Source organism: Idiotropiscis lumnitzeri, chromosome 9 (genome assembly GCF_059441095.1).
Source record: "Idiotropiscis lumnitzeri isolate Australia: NSW breed Sydney's pygmy pipehorse chromosome 9, RoL_Ilum_1.0, whole genome shotgun sequence".
Lineage (NCBI taxonomy): Eukaryota > Metazoa > Chordata > Actinopteri > Syngnathiformes > Syngnathidae > Idiotropiscis > Idiotropiscis lumnitzeri.
This window is the reverse complement of record NC_142399.1, coordinates 21,708,403-21,734,511: the sequence shown is the minus strand read 5'-3', so window position 1 is coordinate 21,734,511 and position 26,109 is coordinate 21,708,403. Positions and strand designations below refer to the sequence as shown.

General features: G+C 37.7%; 2 protein-coding genes across 8 annotated transcripts in view; one reads left to right on the top strand and one right to left on the bottom strand.

Moving 5' to 3' along the window:
• The first annotated feature begins 107 nt into the window (after positions 1–107).
• Positions 108–24,377, top strand: ctu2 (cytosolic thiouridylase subunit 2 homolog (S. pombe)). Of its 6 annotated transcripts, XR_015845136.1 has the most exons (18): positions 108–345; positions 2,489–2,563; positions 3,028–3,106; positions 7,381–7,440; positions 8,484–8,544; positions 8,637–8,746; positions 10,919–11,160; positions 12,364–12,499; positions 12,582–12,713; positions 13,016–13,107; positions 13,201–13,298; positions 14,981–15,079; positions 18,644–18,737; positions 18,836–18,902; positions 19,441–19,492; positions 21,059–21,117; positions 21,255–21,302; positions 23,703–24,377. XR_015845136.1 is itself a non-coding variant. In XM_088305349.1 (17 exons), the coding sequence occupies exons 1-16, from the start codon at positions 290–292 to the stop codon at positions 21,295–21,297; spliced, it is 1,503 nt and encodes a 500-aa protein (XP_088161475.1). In that variant the 5' UTR covers positions 108–289; the 3' UTR covers positions 21,298–21,302; positions 23,703–24,377. The 6 variants fall into 6 exon arrangements, 4 of the variants coding, with proteins under 4 accessions (XP_088161475.1, XP_088161474.1, XP_088161477.1 ...); XR_015845135.1 differs by having other exon boundaries at positions 21,255–24,377; XM_088305349.1 differs by lacking the exon at positions 19,441–19,492.
• Positions 24,091–26,109, bottom strand: part of LOC148331427 (steroid 17-alpha-hydroxylase/17,20 lyase-like) — a 14,202-nt gene continuing 12,183 nt past the window's right edge. Inside the window, exons 8-9 of one of the 2 annotated variants that reach the window (XM_088305347.1) lie at positions 26,009–26,095; positions 24,091–25,930 (exon numbers count right to left, since the gene is read on the bottom strand). In XM_088305347.1, coding sequence (XP_088161473.1) covers positions 25,842–25,930; positions 26,009–26,095 — 176 coding nt within the window. In that variant the 3' untranslated portion in view covers positions 24,091–25,841. Of the gene's footprint in view, positions 26,096–26,109 lie in introns of both variants that reach the window. The other variant, XM_088305346.1, reaches the window with a different exon arrangement.

Here is a 26,109-nt window from a genome sequence, read left to right as displayed (position 1 = left end):
GTACTGATTTTCGTAATTTTAAATATCCCGTGATGGTTTTGGCTTATTCTTTTGAAATTCTTCATTATACAATAATGAGGCTCGGAATTCCATACCAGTAGTTGGCGGTAATGCTCCTTAACGTTATTCGCCAGGCACCGTTGAACAGCAAGGGAAGAAGTGGAAGCTGACGAAGACGGAACTGAGCTGAAGAGAAGGTCTGATCAGCCACAAGCGTCCGAAAAACACACTTCGGAAAAAGTGAATTGTCCACGCTACACGAGATCCTTGCGTGTTGGCCGTTGATCCGATGTGTCAGGTAGTTGAAGCCTATCATGACGACTTGGCGCATGAGGAGGCTCCAAGGTACTTCTTTTATTTTGTTTGCTGTTTGAAAGTTGGTTGCACATTTACGGAATCATTGTATTAGGTAAAGAAAAGCGTTGTTTTACGTCTTGCCCATGTGTCAGAATGAAGTGATGTGACGCCAATATAAAATGGTTGTTGAGCTTGATTGACGGTCATGCATGTTGTGAGTATTAAAAACAGTCATTGAATAGGAAGCATCGCGAATTTGAGTTGTCACACGTGCAGATAATATCAGGCAGGTACTTGAGTGTTCAGTACATGTTTGTTATGTCCGGGAGGTACAACAGTGGAACAACGTCAAACACGATCGGACTCATGAAGCTGGTCGACCTTATTTTACGGATTTGAAAACAAACTGCTCAAATATATATATATATATATATATATATATATAATATATATATATATATATAATGTATATGTGTGTGTGTGGGGGGGTGTGCGTGCGTATATATATATATATATATATATATATATATTATGAAATACACTTACCAATAAATTCTTAGAATGTTGTCAATGAGGGGTAATTAACGTCATTTCCCCCCCCATAGAAACACCATAAATGCTGTGCCCCAACGTGTTTCATCACATAGACATAAAACTGAATTAATTCTTCCGATATCCTCATGAAACTTTCAGGTAGTGCTTATTGCAGCCACATGTACCTATCTGAATAAACAGTTTCTCAGATTCACCTTTAATTTGGCATTAATTAATCCTCCATAGAAGGAACGTTAGCAAACAATGATGTTTTGAACCAGTGACGTCGTATCATAAATTTTGGCATCCATAAAAATAACAATATGTTCCACTCAGTCAGAGACGTGAACGACCGTAAATGTGATCCGACGCTTAATGGGAACTTCTGCCAAATTGACAGTTGTATTGTACCTTCTTACATAAAATATGCATTAATTGTGAGCCAGTGTTTTTATAGTCAATTTTACCAAAAAATAAACAGTAAAAAGACACCCATGCCCTCTGTTGATGATAAAACTGTCAGGAAATATATGTAAAAACACATAAAACGACAGAACAGAAAAAAAATTTAAAACAGGATTTGAATTTTATTTTATTTTTTTTATTTTACATAACAGATTCTAAAGGGCTCAAACTAATTTAAATATAACAAAAAGAACAATACAATAATCCCTCTCCACTTCGTGCTTCACTCTTGCAACTTCAGTGTTTGTGAATGTTTCCAACATATTCATCAAAAAAGATCAATACAGCCATATTGCGGAAAGACACGTTGCTTCGAAGAGATTAATTAACATGGAAGTGCTGTACGTTATCATGAACACTCATACAAGGCGTGTGATTGGTTCCCGGCCGCGAGATCGACCAATGACAGCACGAGTGGATTTGATTGGCTGTGCATCGTCCCAGCATCTAACCTCGTTCAGAAATTCATACCAGTATTCAAATGTGGCTCAGCAAGCCAAGGATGATGAAGCATCGGCAGATCAAATGGCAGTTTGGTATTTCTTCATTTTGCATTTTTAATGTTAAAGTTGTTGATTAACAATTATTTAGAAGTTTGGGAACTATGTCTGGGCACTGGGGTCAAAATGGCGTTAATCCCCACTCCCAAAATAGAAATTTAAATTGATAGTAATAATTAGAAAATGTAAACTTCTACTTGGCGGTTTTACTAATTTCCTGGGTGGTTCTGGGCCCAATTAACCGTGAAAAATGAGGGTTAATTGTATAACACTTGGATAATGATTCAAATTAAATATGTTGTTGATATCAAAAGTAACATTAAAGTCTACTATGAACCATCCATCCATTATCCAAGTATCCACGCCGCTTCTCCTCACGAAGGTCGCGGGGCGTGCTGAATCTTATCCCAGCCATTTTAGAGCAGCAGGCCAGGTATAGCCTGATATGTTTGCCAGCCAATCACGGGGCGCACAAAGACAAACAACCGTTCACACTCATAATAAAGTACATTTAAATAAAGCAAAAAGTGATAACTGTAAAAATATAATTTACCAAATTAAAAAAAATTGTGTGTTTTCTTTTTTAAAATGTGATCATTCTTAACAGTCCTGAGGCGCTTCCTTAGTTGGCTGCTGAATTTTGAAGTAATTTTTTCTATGAAGATTCTTATGTTGACTGTTTGATCTTGTAGTGTGTCGAAGAAATGTGTCAAATGCAAGGAGGTGATTGCTGTTGTGGCCATCAGAGCAGGCGACCAATACTGCAGGTAAGCTGTACATCAGTTTGGCTTACTGGCCCATAACCGCTGGTCTTTCCAACTGGGGTCTGACATTAAGAATTTCTGGGTGTTGGCCCGACAAGCGCTAGTTAGCATACGTTAAAAAAAAATGGCGAAGTTCCTCGGTCTCGTGTTGGAAAATAATTTGCTATTCTTGAGGCCCATCTCTTGGGTAGCCATATTGAGTTCATTTTGTTAAAATGAACTGACCACCCTTTTATGTTACATATTTACATACCTTTTTAATGTTAGCCATATTGAGTTCATTTTGTTAAAATGAACTGACCACCCTTTTATGTTACATATTTACATACCTTTTTAATGTTAGCCATATTGAGTTCATTTTATTAATATGAAGTGACCACCTTTTTATGTTACACACACCAGTCTGTTGTTGCAATTTAAGTTTAATGTTTTGTCTTAATACCTTTTTTGCATTTTGTTTTTGGTAGGGACTGTTTTGAACAGTATTTCCTTCACAAATTCAGGGCAATACTGGGTAAAAACAGAGTGATTTTCCCTGGAGAAAAGGTATGTTGTTATTTTTTTGCACTACTATTATAATGCATATCAATTTTAATTTTATATTGCCAAAACCAAACAATCCAAAGGCAAAGGCACAGCTTCCGAGAACAGGTGAGCCATGATGGTCATTACCTGAGCCCTGAGCAAATGTAATGACATTTTCAGTCAACAGAAAATGACGAATTGGCAGCCGTCGGAGACTGCTAAAAACTGTTTAGACTAGTAAAGGCACATGGAACATATTGAAAATAATTTTTGGGGGGGTAGATTTTTCCCCTTTAATGATACCCCAAACATCTGAACATTCATTTTCTTCAATAAAATTCCAACAGCAACAATGGAAATGGGCTTTTGATGACAAAATAATGTATTTACAAAAAATTAATCACCCATGTTAGAATTTTGCGCGCGTGTATGAGCGCGTGTGAGTGCGTGGGGGTGTGCGTGTGTGTGTGTACGCGCGCGCACGCATTATTTTGTTTCCTCTATTTCTAAATTAAAAATCCATCTTTTCTCTCTTTGTGATACTCTTTTTGGTAGATTTCCCACTTTTATCACTCACGAGTTGCTCGTAACCTTGTATTTCCAAAGATCCGCCAAAGGGTGGGCGATATGGGGAAAATTAACAATAATTTGATGATATTCTAAATCCACACTTGCTTCATGGAACAATTATGGCTCGTTAGCATTTGTGAACGCTAGTGCTTGTTTACATTTTAAATTGCTTCCTACATCTTCTAAAAATGATTGTACAACAATAATCTCAGAATCAGAAATCCCTTTATTGTCATTGTACTCAAGTGTGCAACGAGATTAGAGAGCTCCCCTCTCCAGTGCAATACAACAATAATTCAGTTAAATATATAAATTAGATAAATAAGAGAATAGTTAGTGCGATGGAAAAATAATACTGAATAGGATAGATAAAAACACATCACGTCGCTGTTCTGCAAGGTAAGGGTGGTCGTGTGTGTGTCTACGGCAATATTTAACTGTTGGAGCCACATTGTTTTATTTTAGATTAGGTTCAATTTGATATTCATATATTGTATTTTTGTCAACATAATGATTGGTCCCCCTATGTGTTGTTAATGGTATGACAGGCTCACAGATTGTTCGCTGATTGCCGTGCACGCATCAGGTGTGTTTAAATGGATGTCGAACAGGGAAGCTGTGGTTTTATTTTGATAAGCACATAGATGGGGCTATCACATAGTTTTTCAACCACTTATGGCCACACTTACAACGTTCATTTCATTTCGACATCGGACAGTCATTTCTCAAGCAAATTCATTTGGACTTGTGAATCCTTTTTTTGAATTTAGTTTGGATCGCAATAAGCAACCATTGTAATTTTATACCAACGTCATTTTTTTACTGATTGCTGGAAATTGCGTCTGAAAACTTTAACCCCGAATTGGCCGGCTTGTATTTGGACATTGAAAGCCGGAACGTAACAATGAACTTCAAATTATGTCTAGACTTGCATTGATTTCCGGGAATGTTTCTGTCACTTAAATGTCTCCTATTATTCCGTGCTTGCTCAACACCATGAGTGCTTTCTAAGTGTGCATGTTTAATTGCTATTCTTTAGCATACTTTTGGAGTCACAAAGCTTTCCTCATAATCCATGTGGTTCATGGTGGAAGAGAATTGCACTCCACAAGGACCATTTCGGCACATCTAACAATGTTATTCTGACCAACCTCAGTCTTGTCAACCCGCAAATCATTTCCAGATGAGGGACTTGGACTTGCGTTTTGCTATTAATTTACCTATTGAGACAAGACACTCCTTTTTATTTGAAACATTTGCAAGACTGTGATCAGAGTCACACTGAATCCTGCCCGCTGATTCGCCCAATGAAGGTTCATCATTTCCTCCTCCTTTGCTATCAATGCACACTGATTTAATGGTAATTATAACACTTGCTCCTACTTTACGGCCGTTGACGGACTTGTTTGTCTTTCCTTTTCGAGGCAGTATAAATACTTGATGATGTAAAGTTGCAGAATGTGAAAGCAACATTTGTGATATCCATGACAATGATTATCGCCCCCCCTAGATTGCCATGTTCACAGGCCTCTCATCCAACAGAGACAATGCTGCCATCTGCTTCTCTTAGTCCCAATTTATGAACCAGAGCTGCCCAACCATATTAAAACAAAAAAAAAAACTTAGTTGACGGTGCTCAAAGAGTTACTTTTTTCCTTCTTCTTCTTCTTCCACTTACCATTTGAACAGGAAAGCCAACTCTGCATTTACTCATTTCTGTTTACTGTTAAAATTGTGCAAGCCTCTGCCAAAACTTTTTTTTTTTTAACTCAACCCGTTCTTTGAATCTGTAAGCTATGTCATTCAAATATGGTCATAATTAGGAATGTAACGATTCACTCAAGCCCAGATTCGATTCAGTTTTTGATTTTTCAGTTCCCGATTTCAATCCGATATTTTATTTAATTTTTTTAAATTGCTGCCACGCTTGTATCTGAGCGCTTGTGTGATGCTGCAGCGATCCACTAACAAAATACTTATTGATGTTTAGCGTAAGCGTCTAAATGTTCAGAGCATTATGAATGGAACCAAAGACTATACACTATGCCGAGTTGCACTATTATTATGAAACTGCCTATAAATACTGAAAGAAATACTTGAGCACCAATATATTTTTTAATATAGGAGGGACTGGAATCCTATGAATAAAATTGAGGAAATACATCGTGCCAAAGAAAACTAAAATCATCACTTGAATTCATTTTTTTTTAAATTTTGTTTTATTTAACCTGAATACAAAACTTTTTGTTTTGCTTATCTAGTATGCATAATATTCAAAACGTGGTATGTGCCAAAAATAGGAGAGACAAGGAAAGAGAGAGGTAGAATGAGAGAGAAATCTAGAGTGATGCATATCATAAAACTCGGAAATAACAATGCTCTGGAAAACACAAATTTGTAACCCATTGTTTTCCAATATTCTTTAGACTGTAAATTTGTATATTCTGACTACCTGTATGTACCGGTATTTTATGTTTTATTGTCAGGTGTTGCCATCAATGGCTTGTGCCAAATGCGTCATGTTGTACTTTGGGTCATGAAATTTCCGACTCCATCAACGCAACACACGGTGCGTGTTCAAAAGTTAGCACTTGGGCTCTTGCTGTTTCGATGTCAATCACGCGTAAATAAAAACTATGTTTTGGTTTTGAGTTCGCGGACTAATGCCGCCACAATCCACAGTAGACGCTACAATATGTTAGCGTACCACAACAGGACATCGCACGCGACGTTCCATCAGATGCGCCCGGTGTCGTGCCAAAGTACTTACCCCCGAAAAAATCTGTATACCCTGTCGCGGGAGCGCGCACGCATTGACTGAAGGCGGCGCGATGTTACTACGTTTGTTTTCATTGAAAGGCATGAAGAATGTATGATTTTGTGTTTTTGATTTGCTGTAATTTAAACTGGGTTTTCCATAAAAGTGGTAGTTTTCGTCGGTGTGGTTTTCAGCGCACCATTCGCTACAATTTAACACATAAAGTAAGCGTTTGACTCCGCCGAAATTGGGGGGAAATTACCTGCATTTGCATACGTTACTTTATTTAATTAAATCACCCTCTGGTTTATTTTACCACGAGAGCAGTACATGATATATCACCCGCACAAAGTTTGAAAAGATTTATTCATAGGTTCGTCACGTAAATATGATAAACCATGAAAAAATAAGACAAAGTATCCATGTTCTCCCCATACCTGCGTGGGTTTCCTCCTTGGACTCCAGTTTCCTCCCTCGTTTCAAAAACATACATGGTGGGTTGATGGAACACTCTAAACCAGGGGTGTGCAAACTTTTTGATTGGCGGGCCACAATGGGGTCAAATTTGACGGCGTTGCGAATCGATTCTTTTATTTTTTTTACATCGATGCATATTTTGAGCAGATTATTAAATCAATTCTCGATGAATATTTACGTCCCTAGTCATAATGAATGTTGTGGAAATATCCAAGTTCATATTGCATGCTCCTCTAAAACTTCCAATTCCATAATTTTTAGGTTTATTTTGCGCATTTGGTGCTCGAGCTCCCGAATTCCTGATTGAAATTGGGTGATCTTGAACACTTTTATACTTCTTGCCATTACATCAAAGTTTTAGTGTAATGCAACGGTGCACACAATTCATCTAAGGCTGAATTAAGTGCCCTCTTTTTGGGATCTTGGTAAATCAGGCGCCAAGTGCTTTATTTTCACCACAACCAGTATGATCGTTACGTTTTACTTTTAGGTGCTGCTGGCTGTATCTGGAGGTCCTTCTTCTTCTTCAATGCTCAGACAAGTCCAAAAGGTCTATATATGCCATTTTTATTACTATAATTTTTTGTATTCTAACAGTGAAACCAATGAATGAGTCACACCTCTTAAATTGTCGCATCATCCATGTCATACGCATGGCTGTTTCTAGCCTTTTTATTTAATCCCAGACCCACCCGAAAGACAACCCCTATAATTTAAGACAGTATTTAAAAACTTATAAAATGAATGAATGATATGCCAGGCTCGGAGATCAGCGTCCCTAAAAGTCTTGACGCAAAAATGGTCGGAAATTTGAGCAGGAGAGTGGGCATAACTTGAACATGCACAAGCAAGGCATGTAAAAGGGGGGGGGGCGGGGGTTGTCTTGCGTAAGAACAAACAGGAGAATTTGGCCCAATATGCATTACAATTTCAGATTGTCAAATTATCGTTTGTCTTGTTTTTTTTTTTTTTTTTAAATAAAATATTTCTCACCCATGATGGTTCGTGGGCGGCACGTTGGTCGACTGGTTAGCACGATGGCCTCATAGTGAGAGACAGCAGCGGTCGTGGGTTCGATTCCGGCTCCGGCCTTCCTGTGTGGACTTTGCATGTTCTCCCCGTGCTTGCGTGGGTTTCCTCCGGGTACTCCGGTTTCCTCCCACATTCCAAAAACATGCATGGCAGGTTGATTGGACACTCTAAATTGCCCCTAGGTATGAGTGTGTGCGCGGAAGGTTGTTCGTCTCTGTGTGCCCTGCAATTGGCAGGCAACCAGTTCAGGGTGTCCCCCACCTACTGCCCAAAGATAGCTGGGATAAGCTCCAACGCCCCCCGCAACCCTAGTGAGGAGAAGAGTTATTGATAATGGATGGATGGATGATGGTTCGTGTCAAAAGTCACTGCTGTGCATTTTCTTTTAACCAATACAACAAATCAAAACAGATTTTGTTCAAACTTCTCAACCTACAGTATTTCTTAATAATGGGCCCAGCAGAAAATTTTGCAAAAGATGAATTATGTGCAAATCAATAAGAAGAATATACCTTTGCTTGTAACATATTTTTCAAACCATCTTTTCATCCCAACTTCTAGGGTTTGAGTCAGAATGCTCACAAGAAGTTGAGATTCATTCCAGGCATTGTCTGCATTGATGGTAAATAAAAATAATTGAACTCGAAACTGTGCTGAGTCTTGCTTGGTTGCAGAAATTAGAATGAATGAATGTGCTTGTTTTTACTTCTTTAGAGGGTGCTGCTTTGAATCAGTCTGTGGAGGAGAGACTGCAAACGGTGGCAAAGATGAAAGATATTTTTATGGCCACAGGATTCCCCTTCCACATTGTGCCTCTGGAACAGGTTCGTTGTCATATGACATTATTTGCGTTGACACGCCTGAAGAGCAAAATTCTTTCTGGATGGTGGTAATTACTCTTATGCTACGGTGAAAACGAAGGTGAAAGGTCACTTCTCGCGTGAGTTTGATCATTGCTTACTATGAATAGCTTTTTCATTCGCGCCACGCCCCAACTAAGAGGAGGAGGGGCTTCCTCAGAAATCAAAATGGATTACCATCACTTGACATTCAGTTGGCCAATGGTTTCGATAAGACTTTGGGCAATGCTAAATGCTATTTATATCTTGGTTTCATTCTTGGAATTAACATGTAAAGTATCTATGTAAATTGCATTGACTATGTAATCAAGTCGTAAGAATAATTCATTTCATGTTCGGTTTGACCGTAGCATCGCATCACTTACTGTGGTACCATATGCACAAGCTGATATTAGATTCTGATGATATAACCGTGCCGTAGCATAGTATTAAAACTACAATTCTAAAGTTACCTTTTTTGAATTATTTGGTTAATAAAGGGTGGCAGCTGCCACCCATACCAACCCAATTGCCACTCCGTTGGCATTGACTCTATCAATATTAAACTCAATGCATTATAACTGTTCCTTGTATGGTCTCCATTAGGGCTGCACGATTTTGAAAAAAGAACTTATTGCGATTATTCAGACCATTAATGCGATTATGATTCGATTTGCAGTTTTTGTATTTTACGCATTAAAATGCTACGGTTATCCGTTTCTGCTTCGACTTGTTTTATTTTATACACTCTTCAACTTTTCCTTTACACTTGTCTCTCATTTCCTAGCTCGCCACTGCAACATATCCGCTCATCTCCTCCACTGCACTCTTCCTCACGCATGTGCACACACACCCACACGTCACACACGAGCTTGTCGCAGTGCTCGCAAAACTACGATTGTGAGTCAGTTTAGTTTTAGACAGAATTTGATCAATATTATAATACAAATCACTGTCACCATTTGATGAAAAGTACAAGGCGCTTTCTTCTGGCAATTATATTGTATTGTTTTTTGGGGGGCTAGAAAAAGCAGCATATTCACCATTGCTTGTATCAGACATGCACGATCACAAGTAACAATGTTGCCATTAGTGCTGAAAAGACGCTCTGAGAGGGAGCTTGTCGCCGGTGCGCACTAATACTTACAAGAGAGTTTTCCGATGCCAATTTTTTTTTCGTAACGTGAATGCTCCTATTAGCGATCTTAGCTTAGCACGTGAATGACCGCTAGTTGTTGCCTCCCCTTCATCTGTTTATTTCGAATCTGTTTGACAGGCTTCATCCTCAAATCGGTGGTGGTGTTTCAAATGTTGAAATACATTGGTCGCGTTGCCTCTGGATCTTTTTTTTTTTTTTTTTGATGCGGTTCATTTTTGTCAAATCCGGCGTACGTCCAAATAATAGACGTACCGCCCATCTTTTGCACGAGCATCTCCCTCTCCTCATCTTACTTCCACTACATCCACTTCGGCACACGGAAATCACAGTAAAAAACAGAGGTGCACGCGTAGCGTGTTATTGACCGACTGCGCTGACTGTAGGCATCGGAGCGTAGACTTACATGTGTTTGCCAACAACACTGATTGGCCAGCGCCATTAAGACCCAAGCATCGACAATTCTGGTTGGGTAATTCATCTGTCACTCAAATGCCAAAGGTTGGGGGAGAGAGGAAAACAATACAAAACCTCACTGTTTTGCGATCAGATAATCGCTCTACGTCAAACCTCGATGTCGATTAGATTTTGATTTATCGTGCAGCCCTAGTCTCCATAGGTTGTATAAAAAGTGTGTACCAAATTTTGTCCCACTCTGATAACCCCCCCTCGTTCAATAAGAAATGATTGTGTCCTACATGCCACCAATAGTACAATAGTAAGAATTCTTACTTTTGACAGATTCAGGCTGTTTATGTGACCAAAAAACTATTTGTACAATATTTGTGGCTGCATCAGAATGTGTCCTGATTAAAATACTGCAAGTTAGTTTTCCCATTGCCATATGTTGATTTCATATGCATTGTATGAACGTTGCCTGAAATCAACTGGGTGTTTTATTTTCTCCTCAATTTTCCAGTTCAATCGCTTTCGTCTGTGGCAATTCTAAAGTGCTTTAATGTCCCAAACTGATTCCTGATTATCCACTTCTCACCTTGTAGGTTCTTGACCTCCCCAGTTCAGCTATAGTGATGGCTTCTTCTTCCTCACCGCAACAGGCAAGTTCCTACAAAGCATCCGTGGATCACTTCATTCGTAACAATAGCCGTAGCTGTTTGACACCAGAGCAGCAACATCAAACTTCATCACCATATGTCGAGGAGTCCCAAACTCAGTTACTGCAGCGCGTTATTGACTCCTCTAAGACGCTGACAGCCAAAGAAGATCTACTCACCATGTTAAGGTATTAACCTTTTAAATTAGTCCTTTCTTTATTTCCAGTTGGGTCCATAAGCGTTTCAATTAATTATTTGCGTTTATTTACGCGACCACAGTGCATTTTAAACAGAACAATGAAAATCTCATTTCGAATTGCAAACTCAGGCTTTTTTTTTTTAAATGTCTGAAAAATATTCTTTCTTTCTTTGATTAATTTAAAAACATTTGTGGTGGTGAAATGGTTTGGGTCTGCCCTTGTTTCTGTCAAGACATTTTATCCCCTTGCATTACTTATAACCGTTTTTTTCCTGGCTCAAATTGAAGGCATTGATGGTACCATTCTGATCATTTGTGCATGCATATGCTGTACCTCAAACACTTTTCTTCTTAGAAGTGGTCACCTGTAATTTTTGTTCTTGAACATTTCCTGAGACAATATACTGTATTACACTCAATTAAATGTTACAGGAAAATACTGTAACCTGATTTGATTTGATTTGAAAAACAAAACTTGAATTCAAACCCTTAGAAGAAGCACAACCCAAGCACTTGCACAAACGAAAAATGGGTTCATTGCTTGTGTGGTGGAGCCATTTGAGAAGAAGCAATTAAAGCAAAGCCGTAACGTGAGAAGAAGTTACGCCAAAAAAAAAAAAAAACCTGCGCGTACGTGCGCATGTTTTTTTTTTTTTTTTAATTCAACGTAACTTCTTCTCACGTTACGGCTTTGCTTTAATTGCTTCTTCTCAAATGAATACTCTCACTTCGTCTCCTGTCCAGTCCTGAACCTTTGCCTTCACATTTCATGACGTACTAGCTTGTGACCTGACAACAACTCACCAGTGCCTTGAATTGGAATTTGGCTTCCTATTCTCCGCAGTGTTTCACCCGCTCTCTTCATTGTTCCCGCTGCCACCTCACCTAGAAAAATGCATGTTAATTTTATCAGACATCTCAGAAAAGCTAAAAGCATATAAAATTAAGACCTGCTCTGTTGTTAAAAAAACAATAAACAAACAGAAAAGTAAGACAGTATTAACCTGCTGGAAAAAATCCATGAAATTCTCCTGCAAATCTTGCAGAGGGAAAGAAACTGACATTTACAAAGTGTTTGATCATACGGTGAGTCGGAGATGTTTGTGTTCTTCACTCTATAGTCTGTAACATGCAGTGAGATGTACATTTTAAATTTAAAGAAAAAGAAACCCACTGTGTGTTTTTCTTAAAGACAGCATCTTTTAGTGCACACAGCTCGTTGTGAAGGCTACAGTAAATTGATGTTTGGGGACAACTGCACTAGACTGGCGGTTAAACTTCTCATCAGTATATCATTGGGCAGAGGTGCACAGCTAGCTCAAGATACGGTAAGTGTTTTTTAAAAAATTGTGTGTGAAAATTAACAAAAAAAAGTGTTATCAATTGCTGTGTTTCTGTCTGTTTTAACAGAGTTTTTCTGACTCTCGTTATGGTGACATTATGTCATTGAGGCCAATGAGGGACTATTCTGCAAAAGAAGTAGCCTATTATAATCATATCTTCAATGTCCCTTCTGTTTTCACACCAAACCTGCACACTAAAGTAAGTTCAAACAATCTTTACTAAAGTCTTAGATTTTAATAGGAGATGAGAAAACACAGAATTTGTTAACTATTGTAGTTCACATGGTAACAAAACAAAACCTCATTCATCTTTGCTAAGACAGTTAAATGTTGATGTGACCAATGAATATGTTTCTAAGATTCTTTCAAAAGCCCCAGCGGTATGGCTTATATCTCAATAATTTGAAACTCTAGTTTTAGAAACCAAAATATTTAATTAAACTGCATATGTATCTTCTGTTTGCCCTGAATAATGCATGGGTTTTTGCTTGTGTCCAACAGAGTAAAGAAAAGGGCAGTATCCAGCGTCTGACGGAGAGCTTTGTCAACAAACTGCAAGTTGATTTCCCATCTACGGTCAGCACCATATATAGGTTAGTATGATGTTTCTGTTGGTCAATGATACAATAATAAATACAGTTTTCACTTATAAAACTGATGAAAATTTGCTATGCTGTGTCCTGAAGAACAAGTGAAAAACTGCAAACTACTTGTAAGAGTTCATCCTCTGCGGACCCTTGCGACAGATGTTTGCTCTGTATGTGTTCTCTGGATACTGCAGTTGGTGAGTCTTGCAGGTTTTAAATCATGTTAAAATTACCAATAGTAGGAAGACGAGGTTAAATCGACACCAGACACGTGGGATTACACACCAATGTATTTGGAGTGCTGGTCCCACGCTGGAGGGTTGTGTCAGGAAGGGCATCCAGCATAAAACATTGCACAAAACAAAGGTGTAAATTCTTCCATACCTAATCGGTTTGGAACCGTGTTAAACGGAGCAGGGCACTTTTTCGCCGGTCAGTCCCCCTCTGTCCAGCGGTACGTTTCCGACCTCGACCCTCCGGCCTTTTTCAGAAAAATCATATATTATCAACATACCTATCAAGATATATGATCATTAGCTGGCTAATTTACTATTCAAATACACTTACTTTATTATGGGCTTATGGTCTCATTTGTCTACTTCTTCGTCTCCTTCTTTCTTCTTCCCTCTTGTAATGGTATGCCCCGCAGGCAGGAGGGGTGTGTGTTATGTGATGTCTGAATAAATTAATCCAGGCACACTTGAACGTATGCTGTTATCTCATGTCTCTTCATACACAAACAGTTGCTAGTGGCATTTTTGACGCATTTCTAGACTATTTTTGTGGTTTATCCCATTTCATGAGTAGGTTCATCATGCGCACACACACACACACACACGCGCGCGCGCGCAAACACACACGCGAGTGCCGATTCGTGAGCCGGACTAAAAATCAACCTTTTGTTAATCAAATTAATACATTTTGAAGTTGTTTGCTGCAACACATACTAACATTGTGAAACGCTACGGCACCGAAATAATCTCACAATTGACCATCAAAGACATGCTCCAAAAAACTAGCATTTCGCTGTTTCACTGTTTGTATTTCTATTGTGTGCATTTTAGGATGGATTTATGACAGATTTCATTTTTGGCCACATTTCTGCTCTCTTGGAGCGTCTATCCTATGTGGCTGATTACAATCATATCAGTGTCGCTTTAGGCGCTGACGATGTTGGTGTGTGAATTTGTAGCAAACAACTTCTATGATTTTTGCATTAGATGAGAACATTTTAGCCACTAAATTTTACTTCCTACTGCTGCTGTCATTTTTTGCTCCCATTCATGAGGTACCACTGGTATTAGTATTTGAAGACAGGTGGTGGTTAAACAACGTGTGGCTAATTCTCATCCACCACCATTTTACTTTCATACCCCGACCCGTGCAAATGTACAAAATGTTGGCCGAACATTTCACTTCTCCACAGAGAATGTTAAAGTTCAGCAACAGTAGTTCCATGTAAAAATTGGCCAGTTGGAAGATGAGAAGCCAAAAGCTCTTTATTAGTAATTAGTGGAATTCAAGCGTTAAACGTTGATACAGGAGTAGTTAAATCAACTCATCTGTTTAATTCCTGATATCTTGGAAAATGCAGATTAAAAATGTTGTTTTTTTTAATTCGCTAGCTAATTCTTTTACATAATCCAGGAAATACAATTAAAAATTAATAGCTGCTTGATGCTGAAATTTGTGCCTATTACTATAAAATTTTTTTTTTTTTTTTTTGTGAGTTCCTATACATATCCAACAAGTAAATTGTTCATCTATCTAAAAGGTTTTCCCTGCTACAAATGAATATATAACAAATAATATAAATTACTATTTAATTCTTTGATCCTATATTAGGTAACTCATGAATGTAACCTTTACCATTCTCTAGAAAATGCTTCGGCCTTCCAGTCCACTCTGATCTCAGAAAGTCTCTCCCAGACCAAATCTGTTGGTGCTCGCAGTGCTTCATTTCCCAGACGAAACACAGGTACACTTCTCATGACTTTTCAGAAATACAGTGGGTATTCATGGAAAATCGGGACCGGGCCGTCACACGAATAACAACACATTGTTTTTAGTGCATCATGTCTACATATTTGTAATTTCACAATTAGCTGTGGATAAAATAGTGAACCTTGTTGTAAAAATGTTAGAGCAGCCCATGTCACGCAAGTCCATTCAATTGAATGTGAGTGAGCCTCGCCTTCCAATATCCCAAAACAGATCGATATGACTGAAAAGTTTATCACAATATATGTATCTCTTTGCAATATTGATAAATGGTTAATGATTTCACAAACACTTTTATAAACAATGTGCTGTAGGGCTGGCCCATATGGCTGGAAAATGTTTCACAATGTAAGCATTTCATTAGTGTTCATTTTTTAACCCGTTTAAAATGATAAAAACAAAACAACTGTTTTTGTGTACATTATAATGTGCAAAGTTGCTCCTCCACCAGTATCAAAGAATTATTGTTGATGGTTGGTGAACCTGCATTTATATATACAATGTAGGTGTCAGGCAACAAAGTAAAAATACTTCAGAAATCAGAAAGCCCTTTATTGTCATTGCTCTCAGTGTGCAACGAGATTAGGGAGCTTTACCTATCTTAAGGAGAAATGGGACACCTAGAGTTTAGTAGAGTAGTTATTTTTCAGCCTACTTTGTACCTCTGCTCTTTCGATTTCATTTTTACGTTAATATCTGTACCTTCTACTCCTTACAAAAAAAATAAAATCCTTGTTACTATTTATTTCAGATATTGTTAATTCCATGTTATCACTGTTCAAAATACCCATCTGGCCAAATTGTCCTCGGATAGATTGAGTGTTTTAATAAGGTTTGAATGAGAACCATTAACATAACATTCTGCCACACTATTGGTTTGCAAACGACGTGTTACACGTGCTCGTGACACAAATGAACAAATCAATGACAACTCAACGCACTAGAACTGGTGTAGCAGCTTTGCCGGTAAAATGTTCGACTGTCCATGAACCAACCGAGTCAAGTAACAGCAGTGAGGGGGGTGGGTTGCCAAATACGCCAGCCAACCATTGCACATCCCTAATCGTACTTGGAGAAGTTTTTCAAAAATAACTAATTTAGAATGTGTTGCAAACATTACAAACAGCACCAAAGTGCCACCAGCTCATGCCTTTTCAGAAAAAAAAAACTCGCCATGAAACTTGAAATAGCATATTGAGGTGAGATGAAAGTTTATTATTAAGGAGTGTCGAGGGTATGTATGTGGCTTAATTTGACTTGACAAACGTTACCGTCACTGGTGTTGTGGTCGCTGGCGACCTGTTCGCGGTGTAGTCAGCCTTTCACACAGAGTCAGCTGAGCGAGGCTTCAGCAACCCCGTGACCCTGTACATTAGGGCTGAACGATGTATGGTTTTGGGACCGAAATTCCGATCTCAGATAATGCGATATCAAGATTGTCAAAGTTGCGATTTCACGAAGCAGGTCACACAGTACTGATTTAAAAAAAAAAACTTTGCGCTGTCCGTAGTCCAGAAGTAATTTCTCTCGCCGCTGCTTGAAAGCAGGGCCCCAAGCTATCTTGCGCCGCAGCAATATGGACTTTATTTGTACTGTATGCAGGTCCGTGCACAGCAGCAACAACGAGCTGCATGATGACAAATAAACAACCCCACTAACAAGTAGCTTTTTAAACTAGGAGGCAATAAAGTGTTTGCTAAGCATGCCAATTGCTAAAGTAAAATACAGTGTCGGAAGGACCCAAAATAAGTGTACAGCCGACTTTTCTCAGATGTCTGGTTAGAATCGTGTTAGGGCAGAGAGCCAACAGCGTGTTTCAATCAATATGTACCGAGACATATTATAAGATGACGGCTACATTAGCAATTTAGCAGACGCTCTCAGACGGGAACACATAAACGCATGACGTCATCATGACGAAGAGCTTTGATGTCAAACGTATATTAAATATTTATAGTCTGATCAATAACATTTGCATAATTTGATACCACAGAGTACCGAGTTTTGAGATAATAGGTCTCCAAATTATATTTTTTTAATTATACTTTAATCAATTTAGCTTTGCTGAAGGACAATGATTTTATTCACATTTAATATGACATTTATGTACAAAGAAAATTTACATTAGTACCCAACGTAAACCATTTTGGGGTTAAAAAATGCATTTTCATGTACACGATTATACAAATACAAAATTATACTTGGCAAAAAGTAATTTTTAAAAACTTTAGAATAACCTGCCTCCCTTACAAAACCTCTTTAGTGTCTCTTCATTACGACAGTAATAGCTTTTATTGTTTTTAATGGTTTAATGGCATTTTCTGGTCACTGTACATTGTGAAGAAAATCGCAAATTAAATCGAAATCGCAATATGTCACAAAAAACACGATACGATTTTTTTCTCCCCCTAAAATCGTTCAGCCCACTGTACATGGATAATTGGTGTTGATTATCACACAAGAGATAAATGTTATAAGTTTAATTTAGGGCTATGTGTAATACTTGTAGTAGTGCTAGCTAATATTACGTACATGTACTGTTTACTATGGCTTGGTATTTCGCGAGACATGCTATGTTTGCTGTCAAGCAACAGGATGTGATTCAATGTCGGTTGTTCCTCTGATGGGCTGTGTGAGATATCAGAAATTTGACATTAGCCAAACCTAAACTATTTGGTTCTTTTATGACAGCCAGACAGATTGACTGAGAATTTCAAGTTCAACTATAAGTAAACTTTATTCATTTATTATCCAAACTTAAATTATTTGTAATTAATCCTAATTATTCTTTTTTTTTTTTTTTGCATCATTATATTCTTGAACCACTGAAAGTCATCATGCATTCTACTCCATGAAACAAGTTAATGCTGAATCGTACACGTCCCCCTTTAATGCGTTTGTTTGGCACGTCAGCGTGCTTTCAGCCCAATGATGAACAGAGTGCTATTTAGAGGAACCCAAAATTAAAACTGATTTGTGAAGCAAATCTGATTTATTTGGATTTCACATGGATTTGAGGTCACGTTCCTCTTGACAAGTTGTAAGTGGGACTGAAGAACAGTTGGTACATGAGCACATTTTGTGTATGAGGCTCAGTGTTGTTCACTGGTATTGCATCAAGCCCCTTGTAACATTACCTCCACATACAGGACTGAAATAGAATATTGTTCACTGCTCAACATAAAGAATAATCACAACACAAAACACAGGATGCCTCTCTTAAAATTGCTGGATTAAACTCCCTATGAAACGTTATCTTTATCACTAGAATATATATTTTGCTATGAGCATTTTTTTGTTTTTTAATTATATTTATTACTTTATATCCAATGTTTCAACAGCAGGACATACAGCTTTTAATTATGGTATACTTTGTTTGAGGTTCAAGTTCTACAGTCAGTGAATAAGCATCGTAGCAATTTGTGATTTCATGTTTGCTCATTTTGTAGCACCCCAGGAAGTTTGTGAATGGCTCATAATTTAGTTTTTAAAATCAGCAGAAGTGATTTGAGTATTTGCGTTCAAATTTCTTTGCTTCCAGAATTGCGAGGTCCCAGTGCACATTGCTGCTCAAAAGGAAAAGGAGAATATTGTGATGGGACTGTGGAAGACGGAGGCTGCTGTTCTGGTGACGGGTACATTGTCTATTATTTTTTTTTGTCTCTATAAAATGTGAGGTTTTTTTTGCTCACATTCAGAATGTTTCCGCTGTCTTATAACTCGTATGTCATAGGGTTCCAGACACACTTGATATAACAGGCCTCCTATGTTACAGTTGTCAGTTGACCATCAAAGACTTGGTAGGTGACATGTAGGTGTAATTTTATATAAACATTTTTTTTTTTTATTGGAACAGTGGAGGGGAAAATTATGTAGCCTCTTTGGAATTTTTTAAATTTCTGCAAAATTGCTCATGAAATTTTGTCTAATCTTTCTTTGTATCACTAGAACTGCCTGCTTCAACGATAGCCAAGGGATGGGTATTGTTAAAAATTTAACTTAATACGACTCTTAGTTATACTACTTATTGATCCAGCTTGTTAATGGTATTTTTATCGGCAACGCAAGTTTATCTGCATACCACACTTCATGTAAAAGACAAAGTGCGTTACATAAAACATTTAAAGCATTATGGAAAGAGAAACAATATCAAAACTCTGAAGAAACCATAATTTAATCATTTGAAATAATTAATGATTTAAAAAAAAAATTTAAAGCCAAGCATCAGTCTAGAAGTAAATAAAAAGATAGCGTATCAATGAGAATTAAACCAAGAGAATAAAGTATAGATTCATGAGAATGTTGCAGTAAACAAGCATGTTTTCATCCCTGCTTTAGATGAACTGACGGTTTGCGCAGACCTCAGGTATTCGAGGAGTTTGTTCCACAGGTGAGGAGCTTAGTAGCAAAATGTTTTGTTTGGTTCTTGTTCTGGGAACGCACAAAAGACTTGTCCCAACCGACCTGAGGGGTCTGGATGTTTCATAGGTTACTAGTACATCTTGCATGTATTTTAGTCCAGGACCAATTAGATATTTATATACCAGCAACAAGATTTTAAAATCTATTCTTTGACTCGTAAGTCAATGTAGTGATTTGAGGACAGATGTGATGTGGTCCAGTTTCGTGGTCTTTGTAAGGACTCTGACAGCAGTGAGTGCGAATCTTTGATTTCCGGACCAAAAACAACTTCTGGATTGAAGTCCATCCTCTCATTGATTTGAATAATACACTTACTTAATGAATGTAAAGGGACTATAGTCATGTGATGATGCTGAAATGTAAAGTGATAAGCGATGTTGTGATGCTCCATAATCTGCAAGCGGCAATCCCTAGATTTTAAATAGAAGTCCAAGAATGGACCCTCGTGGAATCCCGCATGTGATCTTTGTTCGCTCAGACTCATGACTACTAATTGAGAAGTAGTAGTTCCTTTCATTCAAGCACGTTATGAACCAATTTAACACGGTCACAGTATGTCCCAGCCACTGTTGTAGTCTGAGCTGTATGTTATGATCAACTTTGTCAAATGCAGCAATGAGGTCCGGCAATACCAAAATGGTGCTTTTGAAGGTATCATTATTCAGATGTATGTGTTTTAAGACTTTAATAAGTACAGTTGCAGTGCTGTGGTTGAAATGCATTACATAGATTGTACAGAGACTGTTGGAAAACAAGCCTTTGAATGATTTTTCCCAAAACTTGAATTTGTAATGCCCTCAATAATCATTGGCACCCCTGCGGATGATGCGTTTTTCAGCTATCAAATCATGTCTGACATAATTATTAGCACCCTTGATTTTAATACTTGGTACAATGCCCTTTTTCGAACAAAACAACACCTAATCTTCGTTGGTTCATAAGATGGGAGAATAAGAAACGAGGGATATTAGACCAATAAGAAACGAGGGATATTAGACCAACATGAGACTGTCACTGTTCTTCTGATATCTATTGTAAATGTGTTTGTTTTAATTTGTCTTCTGATTACCTCTTAATTTATATGACGGCATATGGAAAGTGCTTTGTTACAGCTCCAGCTGTTGTGAAATGCGCTATTCAAATAAGATTATATTGTACTGTATTGAATTCCTCTTTGCACAATCTCTCTAAATCACCCAGAAAGGTCGGTCCTCTCCTCAAAAGCCCACTTCACAGATGTTCAATGGGGGAGGAGATGGCCATGGACAAATTTAAACAAAAAGTTACAAAAATTCCAAAGGGTTTGCATACTTTTTCTTGCCACTGTACTGTATAGCTCTGTCTCATATTTATCTTTTGATGTTAAACCTAAATGTTTTGTGTCTTCAGCAAAAATAAAAGAATTGGCCATTCTGTTTCAATACTTTTGGAGGGTGGTGTCATTTATTACTGTTAGTGTGTATATCAGCCATGGCCCAATGCAAACTCATCTGGCTATAGCAGTAATAACGTTTCCCTTGCTTTTGCCTTCCAGTCTTCCGTAGATTGTCTTCCTCAATACATCTTGTCAGAGGCTCAGAAAAGGCAAAGGAGGTAAGCCGTTTGTTTCATTTTATTTCGTTCACTACAAGAAGTAATGAATGAATGGGAAAAGTGATACAGATCATGGATGAATGCTCAAATGATGAGGTATGGTAGTTTCACTGTAATTTACCTCTTTTGTTTTTTAGGTCTCGCATGAGAGAGGAGATCAGTGATTTTCTGCTGGATTAATTAGGGTGTGGAAGGTTTTGACAGAAGTCGAGCTAAATGATTGAGAAAGAAACATTGCTCTTAATGATCGAAAATTGTTCCTGACACTCAGTTGCATGTAATTTGTCATGCTCTGTGTATTACGCTGATTAACACTCACATGAACTGTACAGTTTTATTGTGAAGCTCCCAGTACACTCAAAAGCGTGTAATAAAAATGTACCAACATACAACAGTGGATATAAAAAGTAATCATTCCCTTGTTTGCACAATTAAAAAAAAAAAAGATCAGGACAAATAATTTCATCTTTTTTTTTAACCAACTGTGATCCTATAAAGAAAAAAAATCATTGTGGGGTCTAAAAATAAACTCAGATAATGTCACCCAAGTGTGCACACCCTCTCATGATGGAAATCGCTGTGTCAGGATAAGGCCTTCACAAGATTTGGAAAAACATGCGATATGGATGTTGACGATAGTGTCATCCATGGTATTGTGATAGTTATTATTTACCTACAAAAATGATTTTTTAATTGAATGAAAGAAGTGTATTCTTTTTATCAAGTGGCAAAATAAGTGAGCTCAATGTGTTCTTACCTAATTAATTGTTATCCTCCAACTATTGGGTCCCGGTGCACATTTTAGTTTTTGTCTCTCTGGTCAAATTTAGATAAAAGGATACTATTTCATAAGAAAATTATTGCATGTCTTTGCAATATGCATATTACCATTATGGTGATACAGATTTTTTTTTCGGTATATTGTGCAGCCCTATTCGGAATAAACAAATCATATTCAAATTAGTTAAATGGGAGTCGGCACACAACTGGCACCATTTAAAGTGTCTTTGATTAACCTAAAATAACATTCAGATTTTCTAATCTGCTTTTCCTGACATACTTTTACTTTCTAGACGAAGTTGAAAGGTTTCAACACTCATTAGTGTTGCAAACCACAATATTGATTGACCGTCCATAATTCTGCCATAAATGCCTTTCTTTTTTTTTGACATTGTTACTTGTTGATGGGACATGAACTCTTACATTATTGACTGAGGCCTACAGTTCTTTCCATATTGTCCGAGGTTCCTATGTGACCTCCTGACTGAGTGAGTCATGGCTGTGCTGCTTCTTCCTGGGAAGGTTGTTGCATGTTTTCTCCATTTGTGGATAATAGCCCTCATCACTGTTCACTGGAGTCTTAAAAGTTTTAGGAATGGCTTTGTAACCCTTTCCAGACAGATGTATGTCAGTTACCATTTTTCTGATCTTTAGTTGGATGGAGGCATTTTTTTTGCAGATTTTTTTTTTTTTTTTTTTTTTTTTAGATATTTTGACCATATTTTAGACAGCTTCTATTTAAGAGATTTCTTCTTGAGGTAATCAGGCTTGGAGTTGTCTGTTAAAATGTGATAAGCCACCATTAATTCATGATCAAACAATTACATTTTCACACTGGGCAATACTTTTTCATAGCACTAAAAACCTATCTATGAAGAAGACAGGAAATGGCGGTCACATGTACTAACCAGCCTCTCGTTCATGCAATCCTCTAGCTTCTCAATGTTGCCGTCAGCCTCCCTGACCTCCGATATGGTCGAGCTGCGGACCCTTCTCCCCTGACCAGACCCGCTTTGTTCTCATCTTTCATCTTAACTTTATTTAGGGGTTTGTCAGAGGCACTTTCAATGGTGGCGGTTGTGTCCTGACTTCCTTTTAACATGAGTTTGAATGGGATTGGTTGAGTCTGATGCAGCCTCATGGCCAACTATAGGAGGGTGTGCACACTTCACCACAGTTTCTCTGTTGTTTATTCTTAATTCCCTTCGGTGAAAGATTTTTTTTAATTTATTTTTTATTTTATTTTCTTAAAGTTTTAATTCATGTATTCGTTTTTAACAGGGATAGTGCACAATAAAACAAAAATTACTTCATCAGTTAATATAAAAACACCACGTAAAACTATGCAGATTAACACATTACACATTAACGCAAAACAAACAGCATTACAATTGCAGCAGATGTGGTTGGTTAATTCTGTTTCATTTTCAATTATTGTCATTTTAAGTTTTAAAATGATCTTGTACCATATGTCTGATCCTATTGTATTATAAATTATTTGTGCCCCACCAAGTTGCTATAAATTTTTAAAAGACTGTTTTTCTTCCATGTTGGTAACACCACTAACTAGTATCAAAGTACTTTTTATAGGCAAAATCCAAAGCTGAAGAAGTCTCGCCATACACTGCAATTTGTTTGAATAGTCACGTTAATATGGGCAACAAAACACACGTTTCATTCACATACAAATTGGTTCAATCTTTAAAATGTGCTGTCTTTTTTTTTTCCCATTTTTTAGTTTTAATTTTTTTATTCATTGTCTGGAAATATTGGAAAAAAAATAATTCAATGAAATGGTGTTTCAGTTTCAGGACAGAAGAAGCGACAAATTATCGAGAAGGAGCTTCCTGTTTGTGGAGTCTAAACTATGGAACAGTTTGAATGTGGGGTGGAAACAATGTCCAACAAGTGGAAAGAGGTTTTGAATGAATACAGTAAAGTATGCCTCCAACCGCAAGAGCGTGCATCACAACAGAAGAGAGCATATCTTGGCTTCTCAAAGTCTTGAGACCAATCTTGACTTCTGATGACTTCTTGAGTTCTGATGGGATCAATAATTCTTGGAATTTTAAAGCTTACGCCACAGTTAATACTCAAGTAAAGATCTCTGCAGCACAGGTTCTCAAACATTTTATACGACATACGATCTCCAAAAAATACTTAGCTGTCCAGTTACTGACAAAATAACCAGGATTGAAATACAGTAATGTTTATTAAAATTGAGGCACAGGTTGTATTCATAAATGTACAGTACATTTATGATTGTAAGCCACACTAACATGCACAGTTTGAACATTTAAAAGTGTCCACTTAAAATGATTCAATTAAAATGTATTGCAATGAGACAAATTTAATTTCATTTGATTCTTGCATGTACAGAAGAGGCTGCCATACCACTTGTGGCACTTGAAAATCACTGCTCTAACAAATGTTTGATTGTAATTTCATTGTTGAATAAATATTATCCATACATTTTGAAATGTCTTTACTTATTTCACAATGAAAATGTCAATTTCTAATTATATATCTGCATTCTTGAACGGAGAAACATTTTTGGTAAGTGAATATATGCTTGATTAATTTTAAACTTCTCTGAGAAGGTTAATGAATGAGCAAAAATCAGCAGATTTTAGCCAACTCCTGCTTCCCAGAATCTGATTTTGAAGCACCAAACCAGACTGAAGGATGAATACAGAAGCGATGAATTGAAATGATTACCCTGAAGAAGAACAGAGTATGTCTTATACTGAATAGTTGGCCAAGCGAAAGGATGCCACTTGCATCATTTGTTGGGAAGTTTTTACAACGAATGCCCTTCCTGACGGTACCGTCTTGAATTTTTGGGCTTTTTGTTTCGTTTTGGTCTGGATTTGAGACTGACTGTGGCTGGTTACTGGGGCACTGACTGGAAATCTACACCCACGCTATCTGAACAAAAAACGGTGACATGTACCGCTCTGCTATTTGTGCTCTGCCCAGCAAGAGCATTGTTTAATTTTATCCATACCCATGTGTATAAAAAGTAGGGCTGCAAAATATACAGTATTAAAAAATTAGCATGATAATGGAACGCTCAATATGCATAAAGGGCAATAAGTTTCAAATGAAATTGCATGCTTTTAAATGAGTGACCAATAAGATGGCACCTTAAAAGCGCATCGCCAGTATCTCGGGGCATTACTTTCACTAAATAACTTACAAATATGTATATTTTAAGAAAAGATAAGTTATTACAATTAATCCGCTAAGAATACAACGGGCCTTCTTATTCTAAAAAATCAGTTTCTCAAAAGTTTTTTTTTTACAGTTGAGGTGCAAAAGCTTACAGCACCTGGTATTTCCAGCGGGGTCTCCCATCCAAGTACTAACCGTGCTTAGCTTCCGAGATTGGGCATGCTCAGAGTAGTAAGGCCGTAAGATGTTGCACTACTTAAAATATAGTACTTTATAGACTACACTCACCCTCAAATTTCAGGAGAGGTCTATCATGTTTTTCGTCATATGGCGGAGGCCTAAAAAAAGGTATGGAATATCTTATTCCTGTTCAAAGTGGTAAGACTTTTGAGAGCTCTCTGAAATGGAAAGGGTACACATTCATGTTATCGTTTAACCTCAAGAGTTTGTTTGTCATTTTATTACATATTTTCTTTCCTGATAATAGATGGGACACCATCTCGTGTAAGTTTGGGAAAAAGCCAGACTAATACACACTGGATGGGTCAGCAGTCAATCACATGACATAAAGAGATAAACAACTATTAACACTCATGTTCAGAATTCACTATGGGTGAACCAAACTACTGTCAAAGCGACCCACTAATTATTTTATCCCCTAATTGATGGGCTTGATAACAACTTTAGAGTGATTATTCTTGCCATTCTTCTTAAAAGCGACATTTTGGTTTGTAACAGAGCATCCAGCAGACCTGGTGCTTGTGTGCCTTTCAACTTGATCTGGCTGTGATCGTCACGTTGTACTTGGCTGGTTGAAGGACCACGCCAAACTTGCCCTCCAACAAGGGAGGCGGTTGACCTGGTGGGGTAGAGAGCGTGAAGCGCTGAAGAATCCAGGACAGGAAGATGAAAAGTTCCATCTTAGCCAAGGCCTCACCAAGACACACCCTGACCCCGGCACCAAACGGCATGTAGCTGGATGATGGGTTGATCAGACCTGTGCCTTCACTATTCAGAAACCGACCTGCAGTGGGGAAA

Bases quoted from the DNA above. Each gene is read 5' to 3' on its own strand.
- ctu2 (XM_088305349.1), top strand. From the start codon at position 290: ATGTGTCAGGTAGTTGAAGCCTATCATGACGACTTGGCGCATGAGGAG. The intron at 12,500-12,581 runs GTAAGTGTTTTT...CTGTTTTAACAG, and splicing joins CACAGCTAGCTCAAGATACG to AGTTTTTCTGACTCTCGTTA. The intron at 18,738-18,835 runs GTACATTGTCTA...CGTATGTCATAG, and splicing joins GGCTGCTGTTCTGGTGACGG to GGTTCCAGACACACTTGATA.